Consider the following 15,545-nt stretch of genomic DNA (forward strand, 5'->3'; position numbering starts at 1 on the left):
TCATTCCGGCAGCCAGGCGTCCATCCACTAAGACGGTGTACGCCTGCCGGTGGAACAAGTTTGTGGCGTGGTGCACAGCGAAGTCTGTGGATCCCCTTTCAGCCCCTCTTTCTGAGGTCCTTCTGTTCCTACTATCCTTGGCCCAGCAGGGCTCTGCTCTGGGCACTGTCAAAGGTTATCTTTCGGCCATATCCGCCTTTCTAAGGCTTCCAGATCAGCCTTCTCTTTTAAGTCTCCGGTTGTTAACCGTTTCCGGAAGGGCCTTATGCACACGTTTCCCCCCGTGCCTTTCTTAATGCCTCAATGGGACATAAATCTTGTCTTGACCTATCTGATGTGCGCTCCCTTTGAGCCCCATCATAACTGTCCTTTACGTCTTCTCACTCTCGAAACGGCTTTCCTGGTAGTGAGCTCCATGCTCTTTCTTCTAAACCTCCTTTCCTTTCTGTTGATCCGGACAAGGTGGTTTTAAGGACCCGTCCTTCTTTTTTGCCAATGGTTGTCACACCCTTCCACATCGGGCAGACCATCACCTTGCCCACCTTCTTTCCGCCTCCGCATCCCTCGAAAGAGCAAGAATGTCCCACCGTCTGGACCCAAAACGTGCGCTCTCGTTCTATCTGAAGTGCACACGGCAGTTCCGGGTGGATGACCAGCTCTTTGTTGGCTACGTGGGCGCCAAAAAAGGTCGGGCTGTGCACAAACTGACCATCCCTCGGCTGGTCGTTCTGTGCATCAAAGCGTGTTACTCGTTGGCTACGAAGGAGCCTCCTGTGGGGCTGCGTGCCCATTCTACCAGGGCAACGGCAGCCACTACTGCCTTGGGACACGGCGTTCCCTTGCAGGATATTTGTCAGGCAGCTACGTGGGCCACGCTGCACACGTTTACTAAGCATTACTGCCTTGACAATCTAAAAAAAACACGTTAGTTAGATTCCTCATCTTAGAATATCCCCAGGCGTCAGGCTGGATCCGGAAAGATTTTTGTAGCAATACCCCTTGCGCGTCGGTAGGCGTCGTCTGCGGCTCCGCGTCCGTCGTCGGCGTCGTGCGCTGGAATGACGTCGTCGGAGTACTTAGACGCCGCCCTCGCGCGCTGACGCAGTTCTTCTTTTTTCCACGCCAGTAAGTGCCGATCCGGGAAGAGCTTACCCCTAGTCATTTTTTGACTAACTTTTTTGTCATCTTTTGGCCTATTGACTCGACTCTGGTGCCAGTAGGATGCCTGGTTTCAAGGCCTGTGACGCCTGTCATCGCCTGATGTCGGTGACGGATCACCATCGCCGGTGCCTGTATTGTCTGGGGCCCGACCATGACGTGGAGTCGTGCCTCGATTGCAAGGCCTTGACGTCTAAAGCTAGGCGGAAGCGGTCCCGTAAGCTTCTCGAGCTTCGGCACTCGGCTCCGCGTCGCTCTCGGTCCAGGTCCAGGAGGAGGTCCAAGGACCGATCGTGAAGCCGCAGTCATCGCTCGTCGGGGGTCTTCGGGTAAGTCGAAGCCCTCCAAGAAGTCCAAGAGACGACATCGCTCTTCGGACTCCACTCGCCGGTCGCGCGACTCGGCTGAGGGTCAGGGTGGTCCCACCCCCGCGGCTCTGTCGGAGCCGCAGGAGCCGCGTCCGTCCCCATACCCGCCGGTCCCTGGGACTGACGCGACTCCGGCGGAGGTCAGTGCCTTCCTCTCGGCCATGAGGGGCCTGGCTCCGCCGTCGATGCCTGTAGGCACGGCTTCGGGCCCCGCAGGTTCGACTGGGCGACCTCGCGTGCCGGCGGCTCCAGCCCCGACGCTGTCGACGGCTCCGGCGCCGCAGGTCTCCGAGGGATCCAGACCTGGATCTCGGTCGGCGCCGGTCGACCTCACGACGCCTCCTCCGCCGGCGCCGACACCGGTTCCACCTCCGGCGCCGTCTCCGGACGATGCCGTTCCCCGGTTCAGCCCCGGACCCGGCGCCGCACCCGACGTCGATGGATGACCATTTCATCTACCGTCCGGCTCCGATCGTTCCTCCTGTTTATGAGGAATCGGATGACGGGGGCGACTGGGATGGGTCTGAGGACCCTATGGCCCTCCAGGGTCAACTTGCACAGGACTGGGCAGACGAACTGGGGGATGCCAGTGGTCTGGACACTTCGCCAGACGCTGGCTTCATCTCTCCTCCGACTGTGGCCTCGGAGGAGGGTTCAGCTTTTTCAGTGGTGCTGCGCAAGGTGGCCGAAGCCCTAGGGCTGGAGTTGCCTGCTGTGGCCGTGAGGACTAACATCCTCACAGAGGTCCTTCAACCGACAGCAAGCTCCACTGAGCCTCTGCTGCAGTTTAATGAGGCCCTCGTAGACGTTCTGCAGGGCACTTGGTCCGAGCCCTCCACAGTTCCCCCTGTGGACCGGAACGTTGCCCGGCGCCACCGCCCTGCTCCGGGCGACCCCAGTTTCCTCTCCCAACACCCCACCCCCGAGAGTCTGGTTAGCCAGGCCTCAACCTCCCAATCCTCCTTCCCGTCCGCTCCTCCGGATCGGGAATCCAAGAGGTTGGAACAGTTTGGCAAGAAACTGTTCTCGTCCCTGAGTTTGGGGCTGCGGTCTATAAATACCGCTTGCCTTTTGGACCGTTATTCCCACTCTCTGTGGGATACGGTGGAGGACGTGCTGCCCTTGTGCCCGGTGGAGGCCCGGGCACGACTCACTCAAGCACTTGCTGACGGTCGAGATGCAGCACGGCACGCCATACGGTGTGGACTTGACACCATGGACGCGCTGGGTCGGGCGATTTCCACCACGGTGGCGCTTCGGCGTCACGCCTGGCTGAGGTCCACGTCATTTTCAGGGGATGTCCAGAGTTCCCTCGTGGACATGCCCTTTGATGGCACTCGCCTTTTTGGTGAGAAGGCGGACAGTGCGCTGGCTCGGTTCAAGGACTCCCGGGCCACGGCCAAGTTTTTGGGTCTTTCGGCCCCGCGGCCGCAAACTTCCGCCTTTCGTGGCCAAGGAAGGGGCGCCTCCTCGTGTCCGCCCAGCCACCGGCCGCAGAACCAACCTGGTCGCGGACGTGGATTCCGCCGAGGCGGTACTGGAGGTTAACGTGCCGGTCAGTCCACATCTACCTCGGCAACATCCGCCTCGAAGCTCTCCTAGTCAGAGCTTTCAGGCCCATTCAACGCCAGTGGGCGGCAGAGTTCGCCATCACTTGCTCCACTGGCGCTCCATCACGTCGGACAAGTGGGTGCTGCAAATCGTCCGAAGGGGCTACTCCCTCCCCTTCGAGACGACCCCTCCAGCCATGCCACCGCTGAACCACCGTATGTCGGGGGATCATTTGCATCTTCTACGAGAGGAAGTTTCGGCCCTCTTGGCCAAAGAGGCCGTCGAGCGCGTTCCTGGTCCGGAAGTAGGTCGTGGTTGTTATTCCCACTACTTTCTGGTTCCCAGGAAGGGCAAAGTGGGCCTACGCCCGATCTTGGACCTCAGGAGCGTGAACTCCTTCCTCTGGAAGGACCGTTTCAAGATGCTCACTTTAGCTCAGGTTCTGGCTGCCCTAGACCCTGGAGACTGGATGGTAGCGTTGAACTTGCAGGACGCTTATTTCCACATCCCCGTCCTGCCGGCCCACTGGCGTTACCTGCGGTTCACGGTGGGTCAGGAGCACTTTCAGTTCACCATGCTCCCCTTCGGCCTCACCAGTGCCCCTCGGGTGTTCACGAAAGTAATGGCGGTGGTCGCAGCTCATCTGCACCGATCAGGGGTTCAAGTCTTCCCCTATCTCGACGACTGGCTGTTGAAGGCAGGCTCGCCCCAGCAAGTAGTCTCCCACCTCCAGACTACGGCCGACCTCCTGCACTCGCTGGGGTTCTCCATCAATGTGCCGAAGTCGCACCTGAGTCCCTCCCAAAAGCTCCTTTTCATTGGGGCGGTTCTCGATTCGGCGCAGTTCCGGGTCTATCCGCCGGAACAGCGGGTCTGGGACATTCAGGCCCTGATCTCCATCTTCCGGCCTTTGTCCTGGGTTTCAGTCAGGTTGGTGCTGCGGCTTCTGGGGCTGATGGCCTCCTGCATCCTGTTGGTACCTCACGCCAGGTGGCGGATGCGGGCTCTGCAGTGGGACCTGAAGTTTCAGTGGGCCCAGCATCAAGACAACCTGTCCGACCATGTCTTGATCTCGGAGGGCACTGCGAACCAGCTGCAGTGGTGGCTCACGAATCGTAATTGGGTCAGCGGCAGATCCCTCTCCCTACCCCAACCGGAGCATGTCGTAATGATGGATACGTCCCTCCTGGGATGGGGGGGGCCATATGGGAGAGGCGGAGATCAGAGGACTCTGGTCTCCGGCGGAGACTCGGCTCCATATCAACCTCTTGGAGCTGAGGGCGATCCGACTTGCACTAAAAGCCTTCCTTCCCTCTGTCCGGGGAAGTGTCGTGCAGGTGTTCACGGACAACACCACCGCCATATGATATTGCAAAAAACAGGGCGGGGTGGGGTCATGGACCCTTTGTCAGGAGGCTCTGCGCCTCTGGACATGGCTGGAACATCAGGGCATCACCCTGGTGGTTTAACATCTGGCGGGCTCTCTGAACGCCAGAGCAGACTAACTCGGCCGCCGGTGCATGATGGATCACGAATGGCGTCTGAACTCGGACGTGGCGCAAGGTCTTTTTCTGCAGTGGGGAGAGCCTTGGTTAGATCTATTCGCCACCGAAGAGAACGCGCAATGTCAGCAGTTCTGCGCGTTGGAATTTCCAAGGTGGCACTCGCTCGGAGACGCTTTTCGCCGCGAGTGGAGTTGCGGTCTGTTGTACGCCTTTCCGCCTATACCACTTCTGCCCAGAGTGCTGAAGAAGATCAGGCGCGACCGGGCCCAAGTCATCTTGGTGGCTCCGGATTGGGCACGAAGGTACTGGTATCCCAAGCTACTCAGTATGTCCATCGATCCCCCGATATGACTGCCTCTTCAGGAGGACCTTCTGTCGCAGCAGCAGGGGACGGTCCTACACCCGAACCTCTCCAGCCTCCACCTCCATGCGTGGAGACTGAGCGACGACAGTTGATGCCATTTGACTTGCCTCCTGAAGTCTGTGATGTCATTCTGGCAGCCAGGCGTCCCTCCACAAAGACGGTATACGCCTGCCGGTGGAACAAATTTGTGGCATGGTGCACAGCAAAGGCTGTGGATCCCCTTTCCGCCCCTCTTTCTGAGGTTCTACTCTTTCTTCTTTCTTTGGCCCAGCAGGGCTCTGCTCTGGGCACCTTGAAGGGTTATCTTGCTGCAATCTCTGCTTTCTTAAGGCTTCCTGATCAGCCTTCTCTTTTCAAGTCCCCTGTTGTCTCTCGTTTTCTTAAGGGCATTACTCATATGTTCCCTCCTGTTCCATTCGTAATGCCTCAGTGGGACTTGAACCTTGTTCTCACTTTTCTGATGTGCGCTCCCTTTGAGCTCCTTCACAACTGTCCAAATCGTCCACTGACTCTGAAAACTGCCTTCCTGGTGGCTATCACCTCCGCTAGGCGGGTGAGTGAGCTCCAGGCTCTGTCAGCTAAGCCTCCTTTCCTTTCGGTTCATCCGGATAAGGTTGTCCTCCGGACACGTCCTTCTTTTCTTCCTAAAGTCGTGACTCCCTTTCACATCGGGCAATCTGTCACGCTGCCCACCTTCTTTCCGCCTCCGCATCCTTCAAAAGATGAAGAGAGGCTCCACCGTCTGGACCCAAAACATGCGCTGTCCTTTTATTTGGACCGCACAAAACAGTTCCGGGTGGACGACCAACTTTTTGTTGGATATGTAGGTGCTAAGAAGGGTAAAGCTGTGCATAAGCTGACCACCTCGCGATGGGTCGTGTTGTGTATTAAACTCTGCTATTCCTTGGCGAAAAAGGTCCCTCCTGTTGGGCTGAGAGCCCATTCCACCCGGGCCACAGCGGCGACAACTGCCCTGGGACGGGGAGTCCCCTTGCAGGACATCTGTCAGGCGGCAACGTGGGCTTCACTGCACACGTTTGCCAAGCACTATTGCCTGGACAGCCAAATCCGGAGAGACGGCTTCTTTGGCCGTTCTGTTCTCCAGGACTTTCTGGTGTGATCTTGGTTCGCATACCCACCTCCGGGGTTGGTATTGCTGGGGTATCTATTCTAAGGTGAGGAATCTAACTAACGTGTTTCTTTCAGATGCACAAGTTACTTACCTTCGGTAACGATGTATCTGTAAGAAACATTAGTTAGATTCCTCACCGACCCACCCAGCGTCCCCGTTCTGCGAACCGACATCTAGGGTTAAGGTTCTCCCTTTCAGGGCCCTAGATTTTTTGGCACCAGTGTCGGTCTCTTGCATGGCTCAGCATCCCTGGAGCGGAAAGCTATGTATAAGAACTGACGTCAGCGCGCAAGGGCGGCGTCTAAGTACTCCGACGTCATTCCGGCGCACGACGCCGACGACGGACGCGGAGCCGCAGACGACGCCTACTGACGCGCAAGGGGTATTGCTACAAAAATCTTTCCGGATCCAGCCTGACGCCTGGGGATATTCTAAGGTGAGGAATCTAACTAACTAATGTTTCTTACAGATACATCGTTACCGAAGGTAAGTAACTTGTTCGTCAATTCCGGAGAGACTGCTTCTTTGGCCGTTCTGTTTTACGTGACTTTCTGGTGTAATCTCTTTGCAGACCCACCACCGGGGTTGGTATTGATGGGGTATCTATTCTAAGGTAAGGAATCTATCACTAACGTGTCTCTTTCAGATGCACAAGTTAATACTTGTGTAACGATATATCTGTAAGAGACATCAGTTAGTGATAGATTCCTTACTGCCCCACCCATCCTCCCCTTTCTGCGAATTGATTCTGGGTTAAGGTCATCCCTTTCAGGGCCCTAGTTTCATGGCACCAGTTATCGGTTTCTTGCATGGCTCTGCGTTTCTGGCGCGGAAAGTAGTGTACAGAACTGACGTCCGCGCGCATGGGTGACGCCAGCGACGAATGTGGAGCCGCATGACGCCACCTACTGACGCTCAGGGGTACTGCTAACGAAAAAACTTTCCGGATCCAGTCTGACGCCTGGGGATATTCTAAGGTAAGGAATCTATCACTAACTAATGTCTCTTACAGATATATCGTTACAGAAGAAGTGACTTGTGCATTCCGACAAATTCACCACTGTCATCTGTCCTCCACGACAAGTGAATACTGTGATTAATAAGATGCCAAGATATGCAGATTTATCATGTGTTGTATTTGTCACTTCTGTGGCGCTCTCAGCTCCTATCTGCAGGTCTTGATGATAAGTGTACAACATTACACGGACTGATTTCAGCTTCCTGATGGTACCTAATGTACTCTGTAAACAAGACATCCAGAGATGTAGTGTTGCTCCTCGAGTCGCATGGCGGTGCTGAAGATTCATTGAAGGAAAAGGCTTTCTGGACCCGTCTACTTTCTTATTTGTAACGTGAGGAATCTGTGGAAAGCTTATGTATCCACCCAAAATATCATTACTGACAGTAACTGCATATTTCTGCTTAGTCTGCTGCAATTCAAAGCCAGCACTAGATCCATACCTATCATTTGTGCTAAAAAGGATCATGTTCAAATTCTGCTCAAAGTACATAGCTGGAATATTAAGGTAGCAGCATGTTTTTTTTTCTTGTGTATTTTTGTTGCAGATGGTTTAAAATGGAAAAAGAAAAACCTACATCATCAGCCTTCAAACTCCATCGGAATTGGCTTTGCCAGTGCTTGGTTATCCCGTTACCAAATAGGTTGCAGCTCTGTCTTTTATTTTACTATTCTAGTTATATAGTTGCAATTATATTGTATTCGCCTGTGATGTATTGTCTCTGAGTTAGTCTCAGTGGGAGGAAAATAAAACTGGTTTTGGCATTAACAATCTCTGGCTTTTTTTTATGGAAGCTCCTGATCAAGATGTTAGTTTGTGGGTTTTGCCCTGAACTAGGCTCATTGAGTTTCCCACCTAATAGGTAAATTCACTTATATATGTAGTGTATACACAATTAATATGTATGGAAAATGTTTACTTGCAGGGAAATTCACCTCAGAATATTATCATATTTATTGGTTTTCTTGAAAACATAGCTTGGTTTTTCTGTTCTGTGGAGTGATGAGTGTTTACTTTTGAATGTTTTTTAAACAGTATGAAGTGGCACAGTACCTGAACATCATTTGATGACTCTGCACATAGTACATCCCTTTAAAGCACAGGACGCCCATTCAGTTATTGATCTGTTTTCTCTATTGTTGAAGTGGACTCTACACTCCTTTAATCAGGGTTTAATCATGCTTAAATCAATAAATACACTGTTTAAAGGTCTCCTTTTAAACCTCTTTGTATTTTTATTTTTTTTATTTTTTTATTTTCTGTTGTATGTTTATGTACGTTTTTGTTATCCTCACCATGGAGTACCCATAGTGGAACCAAGGTCCTAATTTATTGTCTCGTATGTGGTGATCTACACACAATACCTGTAGAGATTTCATGATGTAAGTTATGGGTACTCACAAACATTTTACCAGGGGCTAAAAAGTTTGATCTGTGATGGGACCGAGGGCCTCATTGTAGCCAATAGGGTGGCGGTCGGAAGTTTGGGGCAGGGTTGGTGGTAAGGTGGGTGTAGGGGAAGCAAAATATATACTTCTAGTGGCTGTGAAGGTGAAACCAGAAAACCTAGGATTAATCCCAGCTTCCCCACTTAACCAAATTGTGTAATCCTAGGCAATTGTTCTACTTCATTTCCCATCTTTTTCTTCATTATCACATGCACGAAGACCCCAAAATACAGGATTTCAGGATGTGTGCTGTACAAAACTTTCTTTGCGTTTGATTTAATTAACTATAATGTTGTTCATGTATAATATGAACCTAGGCTACCCAAAGAGTGCACATAATAATTGGGTTGCCGGAGTTCACTCTTGGCATTGTTGTCAGGGTAGGGGAAAGCATGAATATTTCTAAATTCATGGTTAAAATCTACCACTTTAAAAAATATATATTTCTCAGTGCACTTTGCTGCAAAAGGTCTTTAAAAATGAAGGTGTTCCTAAAGTTAACCAGTGCAGGACACACTCGTTACTTCCCAGCTTTAGCTTGAATTACCCTTTAAATAAATGTTTGCTTGTTCATAGAACATTTTTTTAATATTAGCGCTGAGTGATTTATCAGCAGCCAAGTGCTGCTGTTGACTAGGAGGCCACTTGTAAAGGTCAGGAGGGCCACATGCGGTCTCCAGGCCGTACTTTGAATATTACTGATGTAAGTGTTCATGAGCATTTTGTACCACAATATTAGATGAACATTTTTATGACCCAGTATCCAATGGGAATTCTGCAGCACTCATTCAGATATTTTTTTTGCCTCAATGTTTGATGCTCCATCACCCTATATCCAGTCAACAAGCTTTGAAACATTGGAAGAAGTAATCCACATATTATGACTTTAAGCTATAAATAGAGGCCCCTCACAAGACATTTTTGACTTCTCAGGTGAATACGTCTAAATTAAAAGCTAAAGACAAACTTGGGCTCAAGCAATTGTATAGATTAACTGTTTGGAAAATAAACATGGTATGGTTGGGCAAAGTCACAAATCTTAATTCTGTGTCTTTAACTAATGTTTCTTAAAATCTTAACCCCTTGAGTGCCCATGACGAGATGGTCTCATCATGGGCCGCGGTTGCGCTGTGCCCATGACGAGACTATCTCGTCATGAGCCCCGCCCGCTAATGAAACGCCCGGCACAGGGCGTGGAAAGGGCGGGGCACTCAAGGGGTTAACATCTGTAAGAAAATGAAGAGATTTTCAAGATTAGGATCATGCACCAACGATCAAATTTAGATTACTTTGTTTACTGGAAAGATTCATGAACTTGCATTAATTGTATCTAGTCTGTGTTGGAACTGTAGCATAAACAAAATTGCATGTCGATCCATTGTAAGTCTGAATTAAAACCCTCCAAAGATACATAGATTGCAGCAGCTGTTTCATCGTCTGTATTAAAAAAAGGGTTCTTTCATGAAGCAAAATATCCAAATATGTGTAATGATGTTTGGCCCAGTTTAATTGAATTGTATGACAACATATGGTATAGTAGTATTGTACGTAGGCTTTTAAACAAATATATATATATATATTTGTTTTTTTCTTTTATTCTTTACATCAACAAAACTACCATCATTACTTACATTAAAGTAACTGTCCTGTAAATTGGCCATCTCTTGCGCCATCAGTGTCTCTTCAGCAGCATTAGCTACAGGACTGTGCAGCTGGAGCCTCTGTCCCTCTTATCCCCTTTCTGCTTGTAGTATCTAAGTGCATCCCTGCCCCTGGGCTATTTTCAGATGTCCTACAGTGTCTGTCTGGTGACCATGTCGGGTTAAAAGGGCTCCCATTCTAAGCCATAATAAGGTTCAATTGTCCTCACACCCTCTGGAACTTCTCTGGAAGCCTCTTGCTTCATAGACCACTCTTTCCGCCTTCATAGAATGTATTGTGCCTATTGGATGTAGGTTTATCCTCTCCCAGTCTATCCCTAACCTGTGTCCTACTTCGCTTAAGCGTTGTCCTATACCACCTCTAATTGTTTCTCTTCTCAATTTCACACTTAAAAATAGATTTTGATAGAATACATATCCTGTAGGGACACTTGTATTCATCAGAGTAATGTTGATCCATAGGATATAAGAATTCTATCTACATTTTGGAAGAGACATTTGTGAGTTTCCATTCTCATTGTGGGCGTTGGGTGGATTTGCTGCTGTGAAAGGTTGGATAGCTATGTTTCACCTTGTTCATTAGTAACTGAATTCCATTAGTGAGGGCCTGCGAAACCTGATGGGTTTGCATCAATGTTTGAGCTTTCGAAATGTGGCCAAAGAGCACAGTTATTTGAACTTGACCCTGTGTTGCTCTGCAAACTAATGCACCATGAACTACAAATTCAATTTACAGTATCAGATGGATATTTTATGGCTTTATTTCTTCTGTTATTAGGTAGAATGTTTCTGAGAGATAACAGTATGGATTGTCATTCATTTTAGATACTTTAGAGCATGTAAGATGTGTGTTCTTATCTATTTCTTACCAATGGTCATTTTAAAGCTAAAACAGTTAATATCATATTTAACTTTCCGCCAACACATTGTCTTCCCATGTCATTATCCAGGCACATTATTCATTTTTATTAAAGATTGTAATATAAAAGCACATATTCTGTCACATTTTTCCATGGACACTAATTCCGATGAATTTTGATAATGGCACACCATGCGTCGTGTATCTGTTACCTTGGCTTAGTAATGCAAAAAGTATTTGTTATCTTAATATATTATACTACACTATCTTATTGTTCACAGAACTGTATTCCGATTATACTAATTGTATTTCCTGGTACAGTTGTTGGATTTTTCTTATCTGTTCACCATATAATGTCTTCATTTTATCACTGTGCTGCCACTTCAAATTTGGAGCTCTGTGCTACAGAGTTCTTACTGTAGTCAATTAAAATATTCAGATTATGCCAATATAGCGATTTAATCAATGGGACAAGCCTGGATACCCTTCTCTTTATAGCCGGTCCGATCTCAAGTCTGGGCCAGTGTTCATCACTAAATACTTAAAAACAGCTTTCACTTTGTCAAATATGTAACTTTCATAAAATGTTTGACATAGAAGTAAGGTGGCTGTTCAGTTATAAGGTGAGCAAAGCTTGCATACGCCGTCTCGAGTAAAAGAAGCTGCTCAGCATTTTTCCAAGTATGTGTAAACATTCTGATTAGCAAGGGCAATGTTTAAGATACTCTCAAAGTACTGATCAGTTGTGAAATACATAGTTGCAGTTTTCTTGTAGTGTGACTTGTTCTTAATACTATGTGTTACCTATAAGGATGTGTGATGTTTTGTATGAAGTCTGCTTGCTTGTTGGAGGAGATGAATGTTTGAAATCTGTGAAGGCACTTGGTTTTTTCTACATGCAGGGCATGGGCCTTCTTTTTGAGCTCTTTTATTGGTGTGTAAAGTACACATTAACATTGCAGGCATACATTTTATCCAGTGATTTGACCCATAGCTTTTGCTCTGAATTTTAGGAGAAATTGGTTCTTCAGATGTCCTCGCAAGAAACCGATGCGACTGGTGAGAGGCCGCTGAAAATCCCTAAAGAGATCTGGCTTCTGGTTGATCACCTTTTTACATATGCCTGCCACCAGGTGAGGGTGAACCATGGTAGTTTTGTAATACCAGCTGAAAAAAAAATATTCTGTTGGGGTAAACAAAAATAGTGCTGTTCTCTAAACTGCAATGGGTGCCTGGGCAAGTACAACTCTGGGAAAACATTTGCTCTTTCATAGTCATTATTTCTTTTTAGTAGGTTACATTATCAGACATTTAGAAGTGTTAATATTTTATGATATTAGCCAATAATATATGTATAACAATATGATCTCATGTCCGGACCATTGAACATCAGAATGCAAATCTTTTCAGTGCTTTATTGTAAGATACAAGATGTTAGAACGAGAGATCCAGTGTTTCAGAACTCAAATACTGCCAGCTGCGACCGTTGGCTCTTACTCGCTGTTGCTCTGTACATCCTGGCACGGGTGCTAAGGAGCCAGGCTCAGAGGTAATATTGCCCAGATACAATTGCAAATCCAGAGGTTATAGTGCTGTCTCTATTGGAAGTCCCAAATTGTGCTTTTATCAGCTTTAAGGCAGAGTTAAAAAAAATATATATTTCTGTTCCACACTCTTGAGATGACAAATGCCAAGAGACTTGCAAGGTGGTGTGCACTGTATGAATCCTTTTTTTATTCATTCTTATTCATTCAGGTACTCAATAGTCTTTCACAAAGTGTTATAAAATGTGGTACAATTAAGGTTCCTTAAAAACTAAATGGTTGTTAGGAGTTCAAAACAGGTCATTTCAATCAGGGTACCGTTGCCATTTTGAACCAAGTAATAGTAGATAAGCGAGTCTTCATTAAGATAAAGTAGTTTAGAGAGTACCCAAGAGATTAAAAAAAATTAGGAACACATACACACTACCTCTCTCCCCCCACCTAAATTTCACAAAGAAAGTTGAAAAATTATAGGAATTCACAAATGTTCAGAGGTACACCTCAAAAGCTGTGCCAGGCTCAGTTTTATGGCGTACATATTGGAAGGTGATATGACATAGTCATCAGGATTCCATTCCTACTCTGTGGTGCTTTCCATAGCGGGGACACCTTTTTGTTTCTCCTCAGGAAATTCTTTTTTTTCGTCCTAGAGAAAGCCCTTTTACCTACAATTCCATAAATCTGATGGTGCCACATTACTCTTCCCAAAGTAAGAAGAGACTTATGGCAGCCCTTGGATGGAGTACAAATCTTACTATTTCCTGGTTTGAACCTGTAATGAGAGAAGTTTTGGAATGCCCACAAACATACATGTTTATGGAGTTTCATAAGTGTAACAGGATTAACTGTTTTTTGGACCATCTATTTTCCACACTTTTATAGGATTTGCTGTTTCTGAGACCAGTGCCAGTAATTGGGTTTATTCCTTCCAGTTAATTCTTTGCAAATTCTTCGCAGACATACATTTGATTTTAAACTTGCATTTATGACTGATTTTATCTTTGTTAATAGTATCCATTAATGATTTGAACAATGATAGATGCAGTAAATTAAAGAGTTTTGTATGACTTGCAAAAGTCCATTCGAACAAGGATATGTAAAGAAATTAAATGGGCTCAGATGTTACTTGTCCTGGCTGCAAAATTTTGATTTTAGTCTCAACAGAAGGCAAATGTAACTTTAGCCCCTCAGCTGTCCTCTGAACCATTATTGTGAATGAGGAACTCTATTCCATTGGTGGCACATGCGGCAAGTCAAGCTGGGTCTTGAGAGGGGAGTGGTCAAGCCCATTGGTGTTCCGTAAAGCAATGTATAAGGCATAATCAGTGTAATGAGGTGGAAGCTAGCCACCGCCCTCACGATCATCATAAACATGCTGGGGTGCACCCTGCTCCAGCACAGGGCCAGAATCTGAACCCAAAATACAATGGAGCCTCTGCTGATAACTGGGGCCATGTAGAGGCACAAAGTTAGTCAGATGCGCCTTTGTATTTTCGTAGGTCAACATCGGTTCAGGGTCCAACATGGGCACCTGCACCTGAACATCCTTTGATGCCGGTGGAGTGGGATGGCTGGAACTGGCGTGGACCGAGGGGTCAAAGAAGAAGTCTGTCCTGGAGTCAGTGTGGTCCCAGTGGGATAGACTTTGTCCGGGATTTACCTCCTGGTGGAAACATGACCGAGGCTCTCTGCAGTTCCATTGGGCTCAAAGATGCATCAGAGGGAACAAGAAGTGCACTGAATATTTGCAGCATGGCCTCTTTGAAGGCCTTGGTTTGCTGCAGGGTTGACAGTGGTCCCAGAAACTTGGGCACAGCTGAGGAATCGACTCAGTGACCAATGATATCACTGAACTGTGACTCAGTAACGCTGTTGGGCCTTCCCCTTGAAGTTGGAGTGGTGAAACGGAGTCTAGTCTCATTTAGCTTTTTTATGCTTGTATTTGGACTTGGACTTACTGGAAGACTTTGTGCTGGAAGTGCAATGGTTGCTGGACTGCGTCTGAGCCCATGATATGGAGCAGGATCTATGTGAAAGCAGGGACTTTTTGTGCTCTGTGACCTACAGCTTCGCCATCTTGTCTTGAATGACTTTTGTGTGCTTACTTATCATACACCTTAGTATCTGAAAGAGACACGTTAGTGATAGATTCCTTACCTTAGAATATCCCCAGGCGTCAGACTGGGTCTGGAAAGTTTTCGTCAGCAGTACCCCTGCGCGTCGGTAGGCGTCATCGTACGGCTCTGCGTACTTCGATGGTGTCGTAGCCGTCGAGATTACGTCGTCGGAGCTACTTAGACGCGCCCACACGCGCTGACATCAGTTCTTTCTTTTTCTGCGCCAGCAGCACAGATCCGAGAGAGAGCGGTGCCCCTAGTTAAAAGTTTTAACTTGGTTTCTGACAACTTGTTTTGTCGTGTACTCGACTCCTGGTGCAGTAGGGATGCCCGGGTTTAAGTCCTGTAGGGCCTGCCGTCGGAACATGTCGGTAGCGGACCCGCACAACGTGTGTCTCTTCTGCTTGGGGCACGCCCATGACCCCGAGGCGTGCCCCGATTGTTGGGCCATGGTGCCGAAAGCTTTGCGGGAGCGTTCCCGAAAGTTGTTGGAGGTCCGGCAATCAGTTCCACGCCGATCGAGGTCCTGCTCCCGTGGGAGGTCGAGGGACCAGTCGCGGTGCCATCAGCATCGTTCGCCGGAATCAGGGACAGGTAGGTCACGGCGCCATAAAAAGTCGAAGAAACGTCGTCGCTCTACCTCTACTCCTCACCGATTGTGGGACGCGATGGAGGGGGCGGGCGGTCACTCACCCGCAGCTCCGTTGGAGCCTCCATTGCTGCCTGCGGCCTACCCACCCTTTCCAGGCCCACACGCAACTCCGGACAAGGTACAGGCCTTTGTGTCGGCCTTGCGCCACTTGTTTGCCCCATCGGGTC

At 48.3% G+C, this 15,545-nt stretch overlaps 1 protein-coding gene across 3 annotated transcripts in view; it reads left to right on the forward strand.

Annotated features, from left to right (window-relative positions):
• The window catches only part of OCRL (OCRL inositol polyphosphate-5-phosphatase), a 566,508-nt gene that overhangs the window by 443,442 nt on the left and 107,521 nt on the right, over positions 1-15,545 (forward strand). For all 3 annotated transcript variants that reach the window (XM_085607761.1, XM_085607762.1, XM_085607763.1), the window contains one exon: positions 12,079-12,198. In XM_085607761.1, the coding sequence (XP_085463887.1) occupies positions 12,079-12,198 (120 nt within the window). The remainder of the gene's footprint in view (positions 1-12,078; positions 12,199-15,545) is intronic.

Source organism: Triturus cristatus, chromosome 5_2 (assembly GCF_964204655.1).
Source record: "Triturus cristatus chromosome 5_2, aTriCri1.1, whole genome shotgun sequence".
NCBI lineage: Eukaryota > Metazoa > Chordata > Amphibia > Caudata > Salamandridae > Triturus > Triturus cristatus.